Source organism: Cheilinus undulatus, linkage group 13, assembly GCF_018320785.1.
Source record: "Cheilinus undulatus linkage group 13, ASM1832078v1, whole genome shotgun sequence".
In the NCBI taxonomy this organism is placed as follows: domain Eukaryota; kingdom Metazoa; phylum Chordata; class Actinopteri; order Labriformes; family Labridae; genus Cheilinus; species Cheilinus undulatus.
In genome coordinates this window covers 28,453,481-28,467,809 of record NC_054877.1, presented here as the reverse complement: position 1 = coordinate 28,467,809, position 14,329 = coordinate 28,453,481, and the positions used below count along the sequence as shown (strand labels likewise).

General features: G+C 40.8%; 1 protein-coding gene across 2 annotated transcripts; it reads left to right on the top strand.

Moving 5' to 3' along the window:
* The first annotated feature begins 1,111 nt into the window (after positions 1–1,111).
* Positions 1,112–14,310, top strand: gpsm2 (G protein signaling modulator 2). 2 transcript variants are annotated; one of them, XM_041803093.1, is made up of 16 exons: positions 1,112–1,328; positions 2,142–2,180; positions 4,708–5,024; positions 9,272–9,493; positions 9,570–9,705; positions 9,807–9,946; positions 10,038–10,161; positions 10,261–10,376; positions 10,713–10,868; positions 10,956–11,064; positions 11,177–11,306; positions 11,395–11,471; positions 11,609–11,797; positions 12,992–13,151; positions 13,234–13,424; positions 13,520–14,310. In XM_041803093.1, the coding sequence occupies exons 3-16, from the start codon at positions 4,960–4,962 to the stop codon at positions 13,688–13,690; spliced, it is 1,986 nt and encodes a 661-aa protein (XP_041659027.1). In that variant the 5' UTR covers positions 1,112–1,328; positions 2,142–2,180; positions 4,708–4,959; the 3' UTR covers positions 13,691–14,310. The 2 variants fall into 2 exon arrangements, with proteins under 2 accessions (XP_041659027.1, XP_041659028.1); XM_041803094.1 differs by lacking the exon at positions 4,708–5,024.
* Positions 14,311–14,329: the final 19 nt, after the last annotated feature.

The following is a 14,329-nucleotide window of genomic DNA, read 5'->3' as shown; positions in this document are numbered from 1 at the left end:
ATTTCTCTGGTGATAACTGTGGGAACCAGTGAAGTTTAAAAATCAATACATGCTTAACTGTTATTTGGTTCCTTCTATGGTGCCATAGAAACAGGCAAAATGCAAAAATCCAAGATGGCAGCTTCCTTGGAGGGGACCCTCCCTATGTATGAATACAAGGCTTATTCTGAGTTAATTTAAAACATAAATTTAAAAAATGTATTATCAGATGTCAACACTAATTTAGATCAGTCTACTTATAAATGTTATGTTTCATTTTAACCAAACTTGTTTTGCTAAATGCTACTAGGCTAAATATTACACACTGCACCTTTAAGACTCTTATGTACGTTAATAATGATTTTATAAACAGTAAAAAGTATGATTATAACTTGAGTAAATCTACTGACTTTCTACCAGACGATACTACAGAAAGACTGTCGTAAAGCAAATATCACTTAACTGCCTGTTGACCTACTTTTAACTTTTAATACAATTTCGGTCTCATATCATGATGCTGTGGTTGTTGTGCTGGTAGGTACTTACTCGGGTGTTGTAGGTTCCTTCGGCCGAGAAACATTAAGAAGATCCGATCCACAGCCATGCTCTAGCTCCTGACATCATGTTGTAGCCGGCTACAGTACTTCTGTCCCTGTCTTTCTTGACATACGGTTTCTCGGTGAGGTTTAGTTTCTCCACCATCATTAATAATGTATCGGACACTGAGCGTCTGAAGCCGGACTGGCAGCTGTACAGGCAGAGTGGTTGCTTGGTTACGCTGTCAAAGCCAAAAAGGACCACTAATGAAGTTTGCTAAGGTCTTTTATTTTTCTCTATAACAACATGTTTAGAGCTTTTTAGAAAACGTAACACTGTTACTCTCTTTGATGCAGTTGTTTTTTATTATCATAAATATTTTCTTCACTTCTTTTTTACTGTTCAGTCAAGAGTGCCAAAGTTCAATTCATTTCAAACTAGTGGTCTCCGTTGGGTACTGAGTCTGACAGCTTAATGACGACGTCACCTCTTTTCTATTCAAATCTGTTGGTCCAATGACTGTTATTCTGGGCGGGCCCATTTTTGAATGCCACGTTCTGATTGGCTAGTTGGCGAAAAACACAATACACTGCGGGTAGCCACAAGGGATTTATGCTTTCTCATCGAAGTTAAAAAGTTTAAACATTGTTAAACGATAATGTAGTGTAGGGAACAGATATAGAACTGCTTGTACCGAAATAACACATATTTCCTGTCTTTTTAAAATCGGAACGGACCTATGATTTCATTCCTGTAAGAACTTTCCAAAAAGGAGAGGACAAGTCACCATTGTTCGAACTGGATCGCCTAACGTAAGTTTACATGCTAACATGCTAGCTTGCTAATTTTAGCTGGATGTGATTCTGTAAGGTGTGATGGTTGAGAACACTGCCTCGGGTTGTTGTTTGGGCTACAGTTAAACTTTTTAAAGGACCCCTATTCATTAGGGATGGTGTTAAAGAGCTGTTCTTTAAGTTCATTCACTCATGTTGGAATACTGTTAGTATGAATGGAGACCGATGTGAGGATAAGCGATTTATCATGCTATTACTAATATCTGTCCACTCAGAGTTACTCATTTGTGTAACGGCTTATACACACCCATTTAAAATGCCACCAGGATCCAATCCATACCACGTTGTAGCATTTTGTCTATTTGTGCAAATATAATTACCTTTTACCGATTGCAGTTTTCTTGGACTGACATTATTGGATTTATATTCCAGAATATCAGTAATACAATTATGTACACACAGACTATTGTATTTCTTCATAACAGACATCCCACTCAGATCAACCCAATCTAATCTACCACACATACACACACTCATGTGTTTAGACTTCACAATGTACAGCATGCTTAGTTTAAATTATAATTATAATTTGAGTAGATTACCATGTCTGGGTATTTTGTTTATAAGGTGCTTTTTGTTAGGTAAAACTGGATTTTTATGGCTTTGTTTATGACAAAACTGAAAACTCAGTGAATGATCAACTGTGGTTATAGATCTCTACAGCTTGATATGAATCATATAACAATTCTGTGTCTTAGTTTCTTACATGGATGGAATCGAATACTTGAATGCTTCTGTATCTAAAGTTGATTGCGGCCATTTCTCTTGCAGGCTCTCGAGATATCCTATCCCTGTGAGGAAGAGTTACCGGTCAGTATCCATGCAGCACCTATGTAGCTATTTCTTTTTTTTGTTTTGGAGCATTCTTTTCCTGGCTCATGCTGTAATAATACACTCTGTTTCTGTTTTTAAACCTTTCTCCCAGTAGTGGTAGTCATTTCAGGGCTTCAATGGGCTCTAAGTACAAAGAAAACAGGTCAAATCCTCCATGTGTTTAAGATGAAATCATCTCCCGTTTGTGATTCAAGGACTCATGGATTCGCTGTCATAACACTGTCATTAAGAAACAATCTCTTGTTTCCTGAAGCACCTTTAGTCATGAATCACTTCCTCCTTCTAAACACTTGTTCATGCACACAGTAGGTTTGTGAGTCTCTTTAACACACCCAGCTGGCATGCAAAGGTGGAAAAGGCTGCACCAACACTGGCACACGTCAGGTGGTGATTATAATAATCTGCAGAAACATGCACTGCACAGACTGCCAAAGCCCTGGGCTTCAGCTTGTGTTAAAGCAGTTCACAGTCATGCAGCAGCAGAGAGAACTGGGTGGCAAAGGAAAAGATTTCGACATACTTGTATGTAAACGCCTCAGTCCAGTGCATGTGCTCAACAAATACAGACAGTAGATTTCCAAAGGCTTTATTTGTCAAGCTAATTCATGGATTACTTTATGATACATGCCTCCTCTTTATAAATTTGCAGACTCTTGAATCATTAATTGCCTTTCTGTGGCCTTTGTGTTTGATGTAAACAGTGACTATACCAGTTTTATAACAGTCTTGTGCAATGACATTTTGACTGAGTGAGTAATTTAGAGGCCTCAATTTAAAGTCTGGCTGATCACGTTTAAATTACTCATAAAAAATAATCAAGGTGATCATGACATGTCCAATCTTTTAAGTTCAGTACAACTGATGTGTTTGTTTTTGAGGTTTTACCATCAATGAATGTTTTTTTTATGTACACTCTCACCTTATATGCTTTGTTCTTGTTATCCAGTAATACTCATATATAGAATGAACTCACTTTGCAAATAATTGGTTTGCCCTAGTTCCAAGTTTGTGCATGTGGGTTTAGAAGGAGAGGCTGCTTGGTTAAACTTGGGGGACAAATGGGTGTGGTTAGTATGACTTCATGGAGAAGTGAGCTAATGGTCAGCTCTGGTCTTTGCTTGGTGTAGTTTATCTTATCCATGTAGCTCACTGATCACTCTCTTTCCTTCTGGTGAAAGTTGCAATAGCTTAGACTGTTAAGCATTTTTCTTTCCACTGCTTTGCTTTTAATTTAGAGAACTTTGCAACTTCTGCAATAGGTTGCTGCTGGTTGCTTTTTCTTTCAAGTGACATCCTCATTCTTTTGGAGAAAAGGTTTTTCTGCTTGCACAGTACTCTGCTGCGATCACAGCTTGCTCAGCTTGTAGCAACTTTAGAGCGCACTAGGGTTGAATGATATGGAGAAAAACTGGCATTGTGACGATGTTGTTTTTCTGTGCGATTGATTTTTCAATGTCAAAAGTGCATTATCCAAATAAATGCAGAAAGTTAATGTAGGCTTATGTACGGGAAATTAACATTTGAGTCATACAATAATAATTGAATTAGCTCTTATCTAAGGATGGGTATCGTTTTGGCTTTTTCTGATACCGATGTTAAAACAGTGCCAGGGCCTAAACGTAGTCTGAATCGGTACTTTTGAGAGGAAAAAGTGTGAAAGTCAGTGGTTAGACTAAAAGCTGCCTTAAGCTGTATTGAGTTCACAGACATATCTTTAAAATATGCCAGTTGAACATGGGATAAGAAGAGGGTCGGAAACAGGGAAGAGAGCGGGGAGAGACAGACAGGAAATAGTGCCACGGGCCGGACTCGAACCTGGGTCGCCCGCTCACATGGTGCGCACCCCAACCACTCGACCACCAGCACGCCATAAATCATGCAAATTCTATAATGATTTTCTTGCCTTTCATTTGGGATGGTGGGGTAGTTTTAGGTCTGAACTTCATTCAAACATTGGCATCTGCTAAAATGATATCCTAAATATTGATTATTGGCAAAAATTTAATATCATGTATCACTACAAAATGAAATGTCTGAGCAGCTATAGCTGGTGTTATGATTTTTCTACTAAATCCAGAATAAATGCTAAAACATCTTTTTAATCACTTAATCGGCATCAGTTACTTTGAGGATAGCTGAACACGAGAGCACAAGCTTCATCAGAATTCATCAGAATGCTTTGAGATCACGGCTGTAATACTCAGGCTTCGGTTCAGCGTGAAAAACATGCATATGCTGAGTAAGAAATGGCTGCTTGTGATGTCTTTCTTGGGATAAGGGTAAAAATGCATTTCACTGTGCAGCCCTGAAGTGTACTTGTGTCTCTGAGGTTGAGCTGAGTCTGCGCCTCAGACTGACAGCACGCATGTGTTGACCCCATCCATTCCTGCTCTCTCTCGTCCTACCTACCCCACTTGTGCACGCCGGTGTTTGGTTGGTGTTTCCATGGCAGCGTGTGGCCAGAACGAGGCTTCACATACAGCATCTTGTGTTCTCTTCACAGAGGGCAGCTGACGAGAGTGAGGGGCAGTGACGCAAAACTCACAGTATATGAAAGCAGCCGTGTGGACTGACGCTCAGGACTCTGCAGCTCTGTCTTACACTCACAGGGGTTACCTTCCCCTGAGGGATACACTTCACGTTGGGTCACTCTTGTTTGGTTCAGAGACCTTTTTTTCTTTTAGACTCTGTTTTTTTTAACGCAACCATTTTTTCGAGCTCCAGACTGGGATTTTCCCTCATATTATGCACATCAATGGATACAAGTGGTTCAGTGGTTAGCACAGGAGCTGAGGAGCAGTCCTTTCATGTCCGCTACAGGTAGGAATCACTCCTCTCAACTAACATGTGGTTATAGAGTAGATTCCCTAGATATGTTAATTGTTGTTGTAATTTCCCTTGTTAGTTTTGTAGGTACTAAGTCGGTAAAGAAGAGACACATCAGTTTAGTTAAAATGTCTCTTACATAAAATCTGTCCTTAATTCGGAGTACTCATTTCAGGGAAGTGTTGGTATATTGAACATGTCATTGAAAATTCCAGACAATGCGGATTCATTTGATAGGAGGCTCTTTTCACAAGGCTTATTGTGAGGTTGTTGACTAAAGGCAGTTTCCAAAAAAAAAAAGGCACCAGCCAGCTGTCCATACATTCAGGTAAAAAGCTCAGACAGCAGGTGTGATCTGCCAAACACAGAAAGCCCTGCTCCAGCTGGCTTCAATATTTAACAAGGCCTGAAAAATTTATCACTGCTGGCTTTGTTTTTCCTCACACGTGTGTCCAACTTATTTGGATAGATCGGGCATCTGCATTGGTATATCTAGTTTTCTCACTGTGTGCTGGTTATCGTCAATTAATTGATTCCATTAGACCTCACCACACAGTCTGATTGTGTCTTACACATCCAATAAAGCTTCTTAATGCTCACATCCGCTGTAATCTGCTGGTTGCACACTCTACAGCTGTAATCTCAGGTGACCAGGTCAGAGGAGAGAGTTTGAAAAAAGAGGATTAACGTGGAAAATGCTTATTCAGCAGTTTCCCTGCCTGCATGAATGGAAGGTTAATGCTGTGATAACATCACTTGTTTCTCCTTGAACGTTTGCCAAGCGTGATAATGACGTCAGAGAAAAATAGGATTTGACATTACAAGGAAGGAATGCTACTTTTTAACCAGTTAGATGCCTCTCAAATGGTCCATGTGCTGCTGCTGCTGTTGTTTTGAGACACCAAAAATGAGCAGGTAGGCTGGTGTTTGCTGCAGTTACTGTGTTAACTATCATTGTTATCTTGGTAGTAAACAAAGAGCAGGATCTCCTATTTTCAGACTGCTAATGACATGACCTCCATCTCCTATTCAGAAACCATGTTTTCCATTGTTCACAAATTATAGCTTTGCCAGCGGTGAAACAAGCTACTTTTCTTGGTGTTTTTGTGTCATATATTTAGATCACTGTAGCCTATGGAACCCATTTTTCATGTCAAACCAAAGTTTGCCTTTACTTCAGTGTTTCTGGGTCAGTTTTTCAGAGCTTTCAGTCACTATTTGGTAGCTACAGCAGGAAATTATGCAGTAAACAAACTGAATAGACTTTGTGTGAAGGTGATCTCAATGCAACAATGCAGTTTCCTGTAAAACCAAAGTTGGCAGACTGATGATTTCAAACAGAGGTACTGAGTGTAAATATAGGGGCTAAATCTGGAGATAATCCATCAGCAGATAAACCACCACCCATTGTTCAACACTTCTTTTATCTGGCCTTGAAACATCTGAGTCTAACTGCACTTATAAATCTGCAGGGCTTTGGTCTGAAGTGCTGTTTAATTATGTAGGTTTTAGTTTTAATTGATTTGTTAGCACAGTTTAAAAATGATATATAGTAATGACAGGTGTGATGTACAGTGCAGGAGGAGACAGAAAACTCAGATTATTTGAGGCCTCCACCTGAAAATCATTATGATATCAAAAAATTATAGGCTCACATTATTGACACACAGATAACAATATAAAAACATTAATATTACAGATGTACTGATTTTGAAAAGTAGGGCTGATACAATGTTTGAAATGTCTCTTTTGTTTAATCATGGAAACAGAGTAGAGTTGGTCCAACAGGTCACTTATTCTGCCCAGTAAAATGTCTTATTTGATCTTTCAATTAGGTGTGATTGATCCAAGCATTAATTTTGCAGCACAACAGATAAACATTGGCTACTGTTATATGTTCAAACATTAGTATTTGCAGATGGCCTGTGTTTGTCAACAAGGCCGACACAAAGGTTAAATTGATGCATATGTGCATCTCTATAAGTTTGTTAAATTAATGATAGTACTGTAAATATAGTTGTTTCAATGGCTGAAAAGATTTACTTTTAACAAAAAAACTCACAAATTGTAAACTTTGGACTGTTTGTGAACACAAACAAAATTCAGGTCAAGTATGGGAGCATATGCCTGCGTCAGCCCTGGTCCTGCGCTTCTCTGGTCTCCTGATGGCCATCCTCCAGGCCTGCAACAGGCCTATACCCCATCTCTCCAGCTGCTCCCGGTGTCTGGGCCAGCCCACAGGGTCCTAGGCACCGGGAAAGCACGCCAGGCGTCTGTAAAAGTGCAGCTGCCATTCCTGTATCAGGCAGATGCCGTTCCCATCCCCGCTTCTGAGTATGCCAGCCTTAGATACATGGTCTTTCCAACAATACCCTAAGATGCACTGTAGAGAAGTCATCCAGTGGGTGCCTCTGGCCATCAGTCAATGTCCAGGCCTCACAAGGGTACAGTAAGACTGCAAAGACCAAGGACTGAAAGACTGACTTCGTCTGCATAATGCTCAGATACTGGGAAAGCATACTGCCCTACTCAGCAAATACTTCGCTGCAGGTGGGAGTAAAGGTCAAAATTCAGTGTTTAAAAAATTCTCCTCCGCAAAAGCAAATGCTGAAATGCTAACCTGTCTAAAGCATCCAGAAATTGCAATGTGGATTTTAAATTCAAAACCCAAAATATCAAAAATAGAGTTGTCACAACATCAGAATTCAAAACTTTGGGGTGATTCTAGTAAAACTAAAAATGACATGGATGACCTGTTTTTTTCTGTTGTTATTATTATATGCCATTTTAGGAATTTATTGTAGAGATTGAACAGTGGAGGGTTGACTCTGTGGACTTGATCCCTTGCCGCCTGCGTACATTGGGCACAACCAGACCACGAAGCCATCAGCATCCTTTGGATGACCCATTTTGATATCCCAGCAACAAGAAATAGAAGTCCACGGCACCCCATACTGGGAAATGTTTTTTTAAATAAGTGTTGCTCAACTGGTCCAGCCTCAGAACTCAGATTTGCCTCCTTAATGAGAAATTGTGACCCAAATTTCTAAAACCACTTAAATAATTAATGGATAATGTTCCAGTTTGGACCTTAGATACAACAAAACAATATATGGTGAAACTTTGCTAAGTTGTAGTGATTAAATCACTACAGAATATCTGAGAGGACATGCACATGTACATTTTATTTTACTTTGTCCTCAGAGATAACATGTAATATGTTTTTCCCCCAGAGATCTCACACATTAGCATAGGAAAACTGTCTTTGTTCTCTCAGTTCTATGTGTTAAATAAGTGGAGATCTTGAGAAACAACCAACATGTAGTTATCACAGCAGAATAAAGAAAAACTACAACGTGTGCCTGCTTATGGCTTCCATACAGCATTGTGTTTTCCCCACATTTTTTCCAAGCCCATATTCATGACCCACTTTTCAATCCCAACCCACCACTTGAGAACTACTGTTTGAAATGGTCAGAATTGCAGGGAAGCTCCTGCACACTGTCAAAAATGTGCAAATACAATGCTAACATTTGAGTATACTACTTAAACGTTTCAATGTATTTATGCAAATGACAGTTAGAACTTAGTGGACCTGTGAATTTGAAGTGGCCACTGCTACTCTCTGTTTCTCTCATGGCAGCTCTGGGTTAAAACTGTGACTGAAGATCTTTAGATCCATTTTAAAGCTTTGGTACTTTCAGTTCAATTGATAATAAAAATAACAGATTTTTTTTTAATTTAAACACGTGATTGAAAAGCATCAAAAGTATTTTAATACTGACACTTCTGACAACTTTTATGTAAAGTATACAGTATTGTATATTAAAGAAAAAAAAACATTTGCATACGTAAACATTTTCCTCACCCTTTCCTCTGTTTGACTATAAAGGAACCCTTATTACTTTCTGAGGCATGTCAAAAGGATGTGACCATAACAAACAAACCCCACTTCTAGCCATTGTTCTCTGTGGGCGGAAGGAAGCAGCTGAACAACACTCCCTGTTGAAAGCCTTTTGCCTCGAAAGAGGATTTGGGTTTTGTTCCCTTGTTGTGAGTGAAGCTGCACAGTTGGCTCCAGCTTTCCGGAGACAGAGAAGTCTGACCTTTCTGCAGCTTCTTTAGTGTTGGACATTAATTAGTGTCTTTAGTAGCTGATAGGTAGTCGGAGCTGCCCAGTAAGCTTATTTTGTAGCAGTTTGTTAAACATTAACAGACGTATTTTCCTTCGTCTGTTGTAGGATGGAGGTGTCCTGCCTGGAGCTGGCACTGGAGGGTGAGCGGCTCTGTAAGGTGGGAGACTATAGGGCAGGGGTCTCGTTCTTTGAAGCCGCCATCCAGGTGGGCACGGAGGACCTACAGGTGCTCAGCGCCATCTACAGCCAGCTTGGGAATGCCTATTTTCATCTGCACGATTACGCCAAAGCCTTAGAGTACCACCGACATGACCTCACACTCACCAGGTTGGACATGCAGAAAAGGAGCCTTAAAAATACCACTGTTGTTAATGTTATTATTAACATATTTGGTTTATTTTAGGACAATTGGTGATCTACTTGGAGAGGCCAAGGCCAGTGGAAACCTTGGCAACACATTGAAGGTGCTGGGACGATTTGACGAGGCTGTGGTTTGCTGTCAGAGACACTTGGACATAGCGAGAGATATTGGTGACAAGGTGAGGCAGCAGTATGTGAAAGAACAGGATATTTACAATGAAACATTCTGTTTTTGGGGCATCAAGCTTCAGCACTGACATGCTTCTCCTGGATTTGTCAGGTTGGTCAGGCACGAGCTCTGTATAACTTTGGAAACGTGTATCATGCCAAAGGAAAAAGTATCTGTTGGAGCGGAGCAGAGCCTGGAGATTTTCCAGAGGAGGTCATGGAGGCTCTTAGGAAGGCAGCTGAGTACTACGAGTGAGTGCAGACCGTCCTATCTGGTGACATCTCAAACATTCTTTTCTTTTACTAATCAATCATAAACTTGGATCCATGTATGTTTTTTCAGGGCAAACTTGGCAATAGTGAAGGAGCTTGGGGATCGAGCTGCACAGGGTCGAACGTATGGCAACCTCGGCAACACGCACTACTTGTTAGGGAACTTTCGTAAAGCTGTAGCTTCTCATGAGCAGGTATGGTAAAGCAAAGTAACTCAAAAAGTCATCTACATGTTGCTTACTTGTTTTCTATCAGAAGCAATGAAACATGTTTCTTTGTCTGTTTTTGTGCAGCGCTTGCTCATAGCTAAGGAGTTTGGTGACCGCTCAGCAGAGAGACGGGCTTACTGCAACCTAGGAAACGCCTACATCTTTTTGGGGGAGTTTGAAGTAGCAGCTGAACATTATAAGTAAGCCATAGTCCACATGTTTATCTTGTTGAATCATTTTAGAAAAAAAGTGGAGGAGGGATAGGCTGGGAAAACACCAAGTTGCATGCAAGATTCAAAAGATGGGTGTGGTGTGAAGTAATTATCTCTGTTGAAGGACCATTTTTTAGCGAGTTGCTCCACCAAGCATGAATCCAGCTTCATTTTTTTCAAGTTTAATTTTATCTTTCATCAATCAGCACCTTAATTAAAGGCATTAAAAATGCAAATACCCTCCCCTTTGTTTAAGACATGAATGATGAGAGCTGCTTCTTTCCGCACATTTTTGATACAGCATGTTTTCTTTGTGTTTGTCAGGAGGACACTGCAGCTGGCAAGGCAGCTAAAGGACCGAGCTGTGGAGGCTCAGGCCTGCTATAGTCTGGGTAACACATACACACTCCTCCAGGACTATGAGAGAGCAATCGACTATCACCTGAAACACCTCATCATCGCCCAGGACCTCAATGACAGGTACGCACATACATCTAGCATTGGAAAGAGAATTCATGCTGATGTTTCCCAAACTTAAAATATTTCCCCTGTCTGTTTTGGATGCAGGATCGGGGAGGGTCGTGCATGCTGGAGTCTTGGAAATGCTCACACTGCTTTGGGGAATCATGACCAGGCCATGCACTTTGCTGAGAAACACCTGGAGATCTGCAAAGAGGTACAGGATGGAAACAATAGCAGTGTATATCATATTTAAAAGATTAAAAAGGCTAAAGAAATCTTGCTGATGTACGATTATTTATCATTCATTCAAGTGTTTGTGTTTCTAGACTGGAGACAGGAGCGGAGAGCTGACTGCTCGTATGAATGTATCCGACCTCCAGACGGTTCTGGGTCTGAGTTATAGCACGAATAACTCCACGCTGTCAGAGAACAAGGATGTAGACTACAATCAGCATGGTTCGTTTTCAAGTTATGTCATTACTTTTAAGTTTTATGCCTTATTTTTTTAGTTGGTATAACAGGTTAGTAACTTTGTTTGCTGTAGGAGCGAGGCCCAGAATGAGCAGAAGACACAGCATGGAGAACCTGGAGCTGATGAAACTCACCCCAGACAAGATTAATGTAAGACTGTTTCTCCTGTCACAAGAAATGACCTTTCTGTAACATGTTCATGCCAGCTTCTCTGGATTGTCTCAAAAGTCTGAGTTGCTTCTTTTCCTCATGTTTCCCTCTGCGTGGTGATATCTTATCTCTCAAAGGGTCAAAAGTGGAACAGTGACATCCTGACCAAACAGTCCAAACCCTCCTTGGCTAAAACCTCCACTAAGCTATTCTTTGTCAACCGCCTGCGTGGGAAAAAGTACAAGACTGGCAGCTCCAGTAAAGTCCTCCAGGACACCAGTAACACCCTGGACACCAGCCAGATGCCAGCACAGGGACCACAGAAGGTACTAGACAGGCCTGATAACTAAACACACATGCTAGACCTTTTAAGTATCCTACTATTGGCATAAAACAGACTCATCATTGTTTGTCTGGGGTAATGGTGGGGTCTTAAACGTGTTAAAAATGTTTTCAATGTTATATTCTCAAATTAAAGCATTTTTTTTTATAGTCTTAAATTTAACATGTAAACATGAGTAACTTTAACTTTGTAAAGAGTCAACCGATCCAAGCACAGTGTGTGCACAGTGACAATAAGAAAAGATCATATTTTACTGTACAGCTCCTCCGTATCTACTCAATTCACAGTACTTAAAGTAAACTTTAAATTAGATTTTTTTCTTAACTTGAGTAGATTTGTAGACCAGTACTTTGACCTGAGTAACTGAAAAATTGAGTACAACAGTTGCGTAGTATTTTTCCACCTCTGCTCCTATCTGTAAGTAACGGTGACGTGTGCGCGAGCGCTGCTGTGAGTCACGTTCAGGAAATAAACTCAACATCCCTGTTACTCACGCGCCTACGTTAGCTCCTCACCTCCCAATGGGAACCTGTGGGAGATGTTTTGTGTTATGTGTTGTGTTTCATTAAGTCTTTATAACTCGGTGAGTTTGCGAACCAGCTAACTGTCACGTGGACAAACGCAGTGGACTGAGTTTTTAAAGTGTACACCTCAACAGCCGTCCTCAAACAGCGAATCAGCTAAATCAGCAGGCAGGGGTCCCCGGGCATCACCCGTTGCCACGAGTTTAGAGGTAATTAGCAAAAACTGCGATTGGCGCCCTAGTTAGGTTGTTGCCACATTGTTTTTTAGACACGTGGAAGCGTTTCCAGCATAGAGGGTTTTTTGGAGCGCTACGATTTTGTTTCGGCTGTTTTCCATTCAATTGATACTAGATGTACCGAGCCTCGTTACCGTGGTGACTATTATAATAGAGGAGACTCCTGTTAGATCGTCCTTACAAAGATCAATAAGCCCATGTGCATCCAGCACCTTTGACTACAAGGTACTCATGAGCACTCTTAACTGTGATTGCCAAGATGTAAAATGGTTATTTATTTCGTAGGACCCTGATACTTTTTTGTATTAATCACACCTTTGCCAGTATTAATGTGACACTGGCATTATTTATAGTAGTTATAAAAAGTCTTCAACCGGGAGAATATTGTTTAAATGTTCTGTTTTTGTGCTTTATTAGCGACTCAGTCCTGACACACTTGGTGACGAGGGCTTCTTTGACCTGCTCAGCCGATTCCAGAGCAACCGTATGGATGACCAGCGCTGTTCGATACAGGATAAGGGCAGCAGGTTATCATTAAACAGTGGTCCAGAGTCACCTCCAAGAGCTATCAGGAAATGTAAGTACATTATTTAACATAAAAAAACCTACATATGAAAAACTGAACTTTGAGAATAATCAGTTCCTTTTAAACCCTAAAGCTGTATCGGAGTCTGCAAACGTCTCAGGTGTCCCAGGCCGGAGGTTAGAGGACTCATCAGCAGCAGGGGGCAGCCTGCCTGGCCTCAGGCTCAATCAAAACAGCAACCAAGCCGTACTCAGTCACCTGATGGCAAATGCAGACAATGCTGAGCCCGATGATGACTTCTTTGATATGCTCGTCAAGTGCCAGGTGCCATATACAGTGGACTGATATTGATGCAAAAGAAATTATCACTTTTATGACAAGTTCTAATCCTAACACTTTCTCTCTTTAACCTCCACCAGGGGTCCCGTTTGGATGACCAGCGCTGTGCCCCTCCTCCTCCTCCAGTCCGCGGGCCGACTGTACCAGACGAGGACTTCTTCAGCCTCATCATGCGCTCCCAGGCCAAACGAATGGATGAGCAGCGTGTCACCCTCCCTTCAGCATCTAACGCCAGGCCCGACTCTAACTGAACTCGGCACTAGAGAGAGACCGGTTCTCTCATGAAGGTGTGGACAACACCACAGATCTATCTATGTGGGGTCATTCAGATGAACGTTTCTCTTGACTGTTGCCCTTCTGGACAGAACAAAGCACTGTCAGCATTAATGTAGTAAACTGTACAGGAAAAGAATCTCAAATCATACATGGACTTGATTCACACAACTTGCACAACACCAGCAAACTCAGTAGCTTCAGGGATAAAAGTGCTTTTTAGTATTGTCATAAATCTGTTCTTCTACTGATGGCATTTCACCATTTGTGTATTTTTCAATACACAGCTGCAGTTATGTTTGTATTTATTGTACTTTTTATGATTGTGTTGATTCCTTTAACTGCCGTCCTACCACAAAATGTGTTTGTACCACTGTGGAGTCTGAGTCAGTGTGGACACACAGGTACAGCACTCTTTCCATGTATTATGCTCATATGTGAGGGTTTTTTTGTTTTTGTGTTTTACAGCCACAATGGCCAGGAAAGGGGAGAGGTATTTTAAGCAAAGTGATAAAAAATGAATTTAACCCCTGTACAGCCCATATGCTATTTTGTACAACATTCAACCATGAGGAATAAAGCCTCGTTTGTAAAATCATCTTGTGTTGACTTTTTAA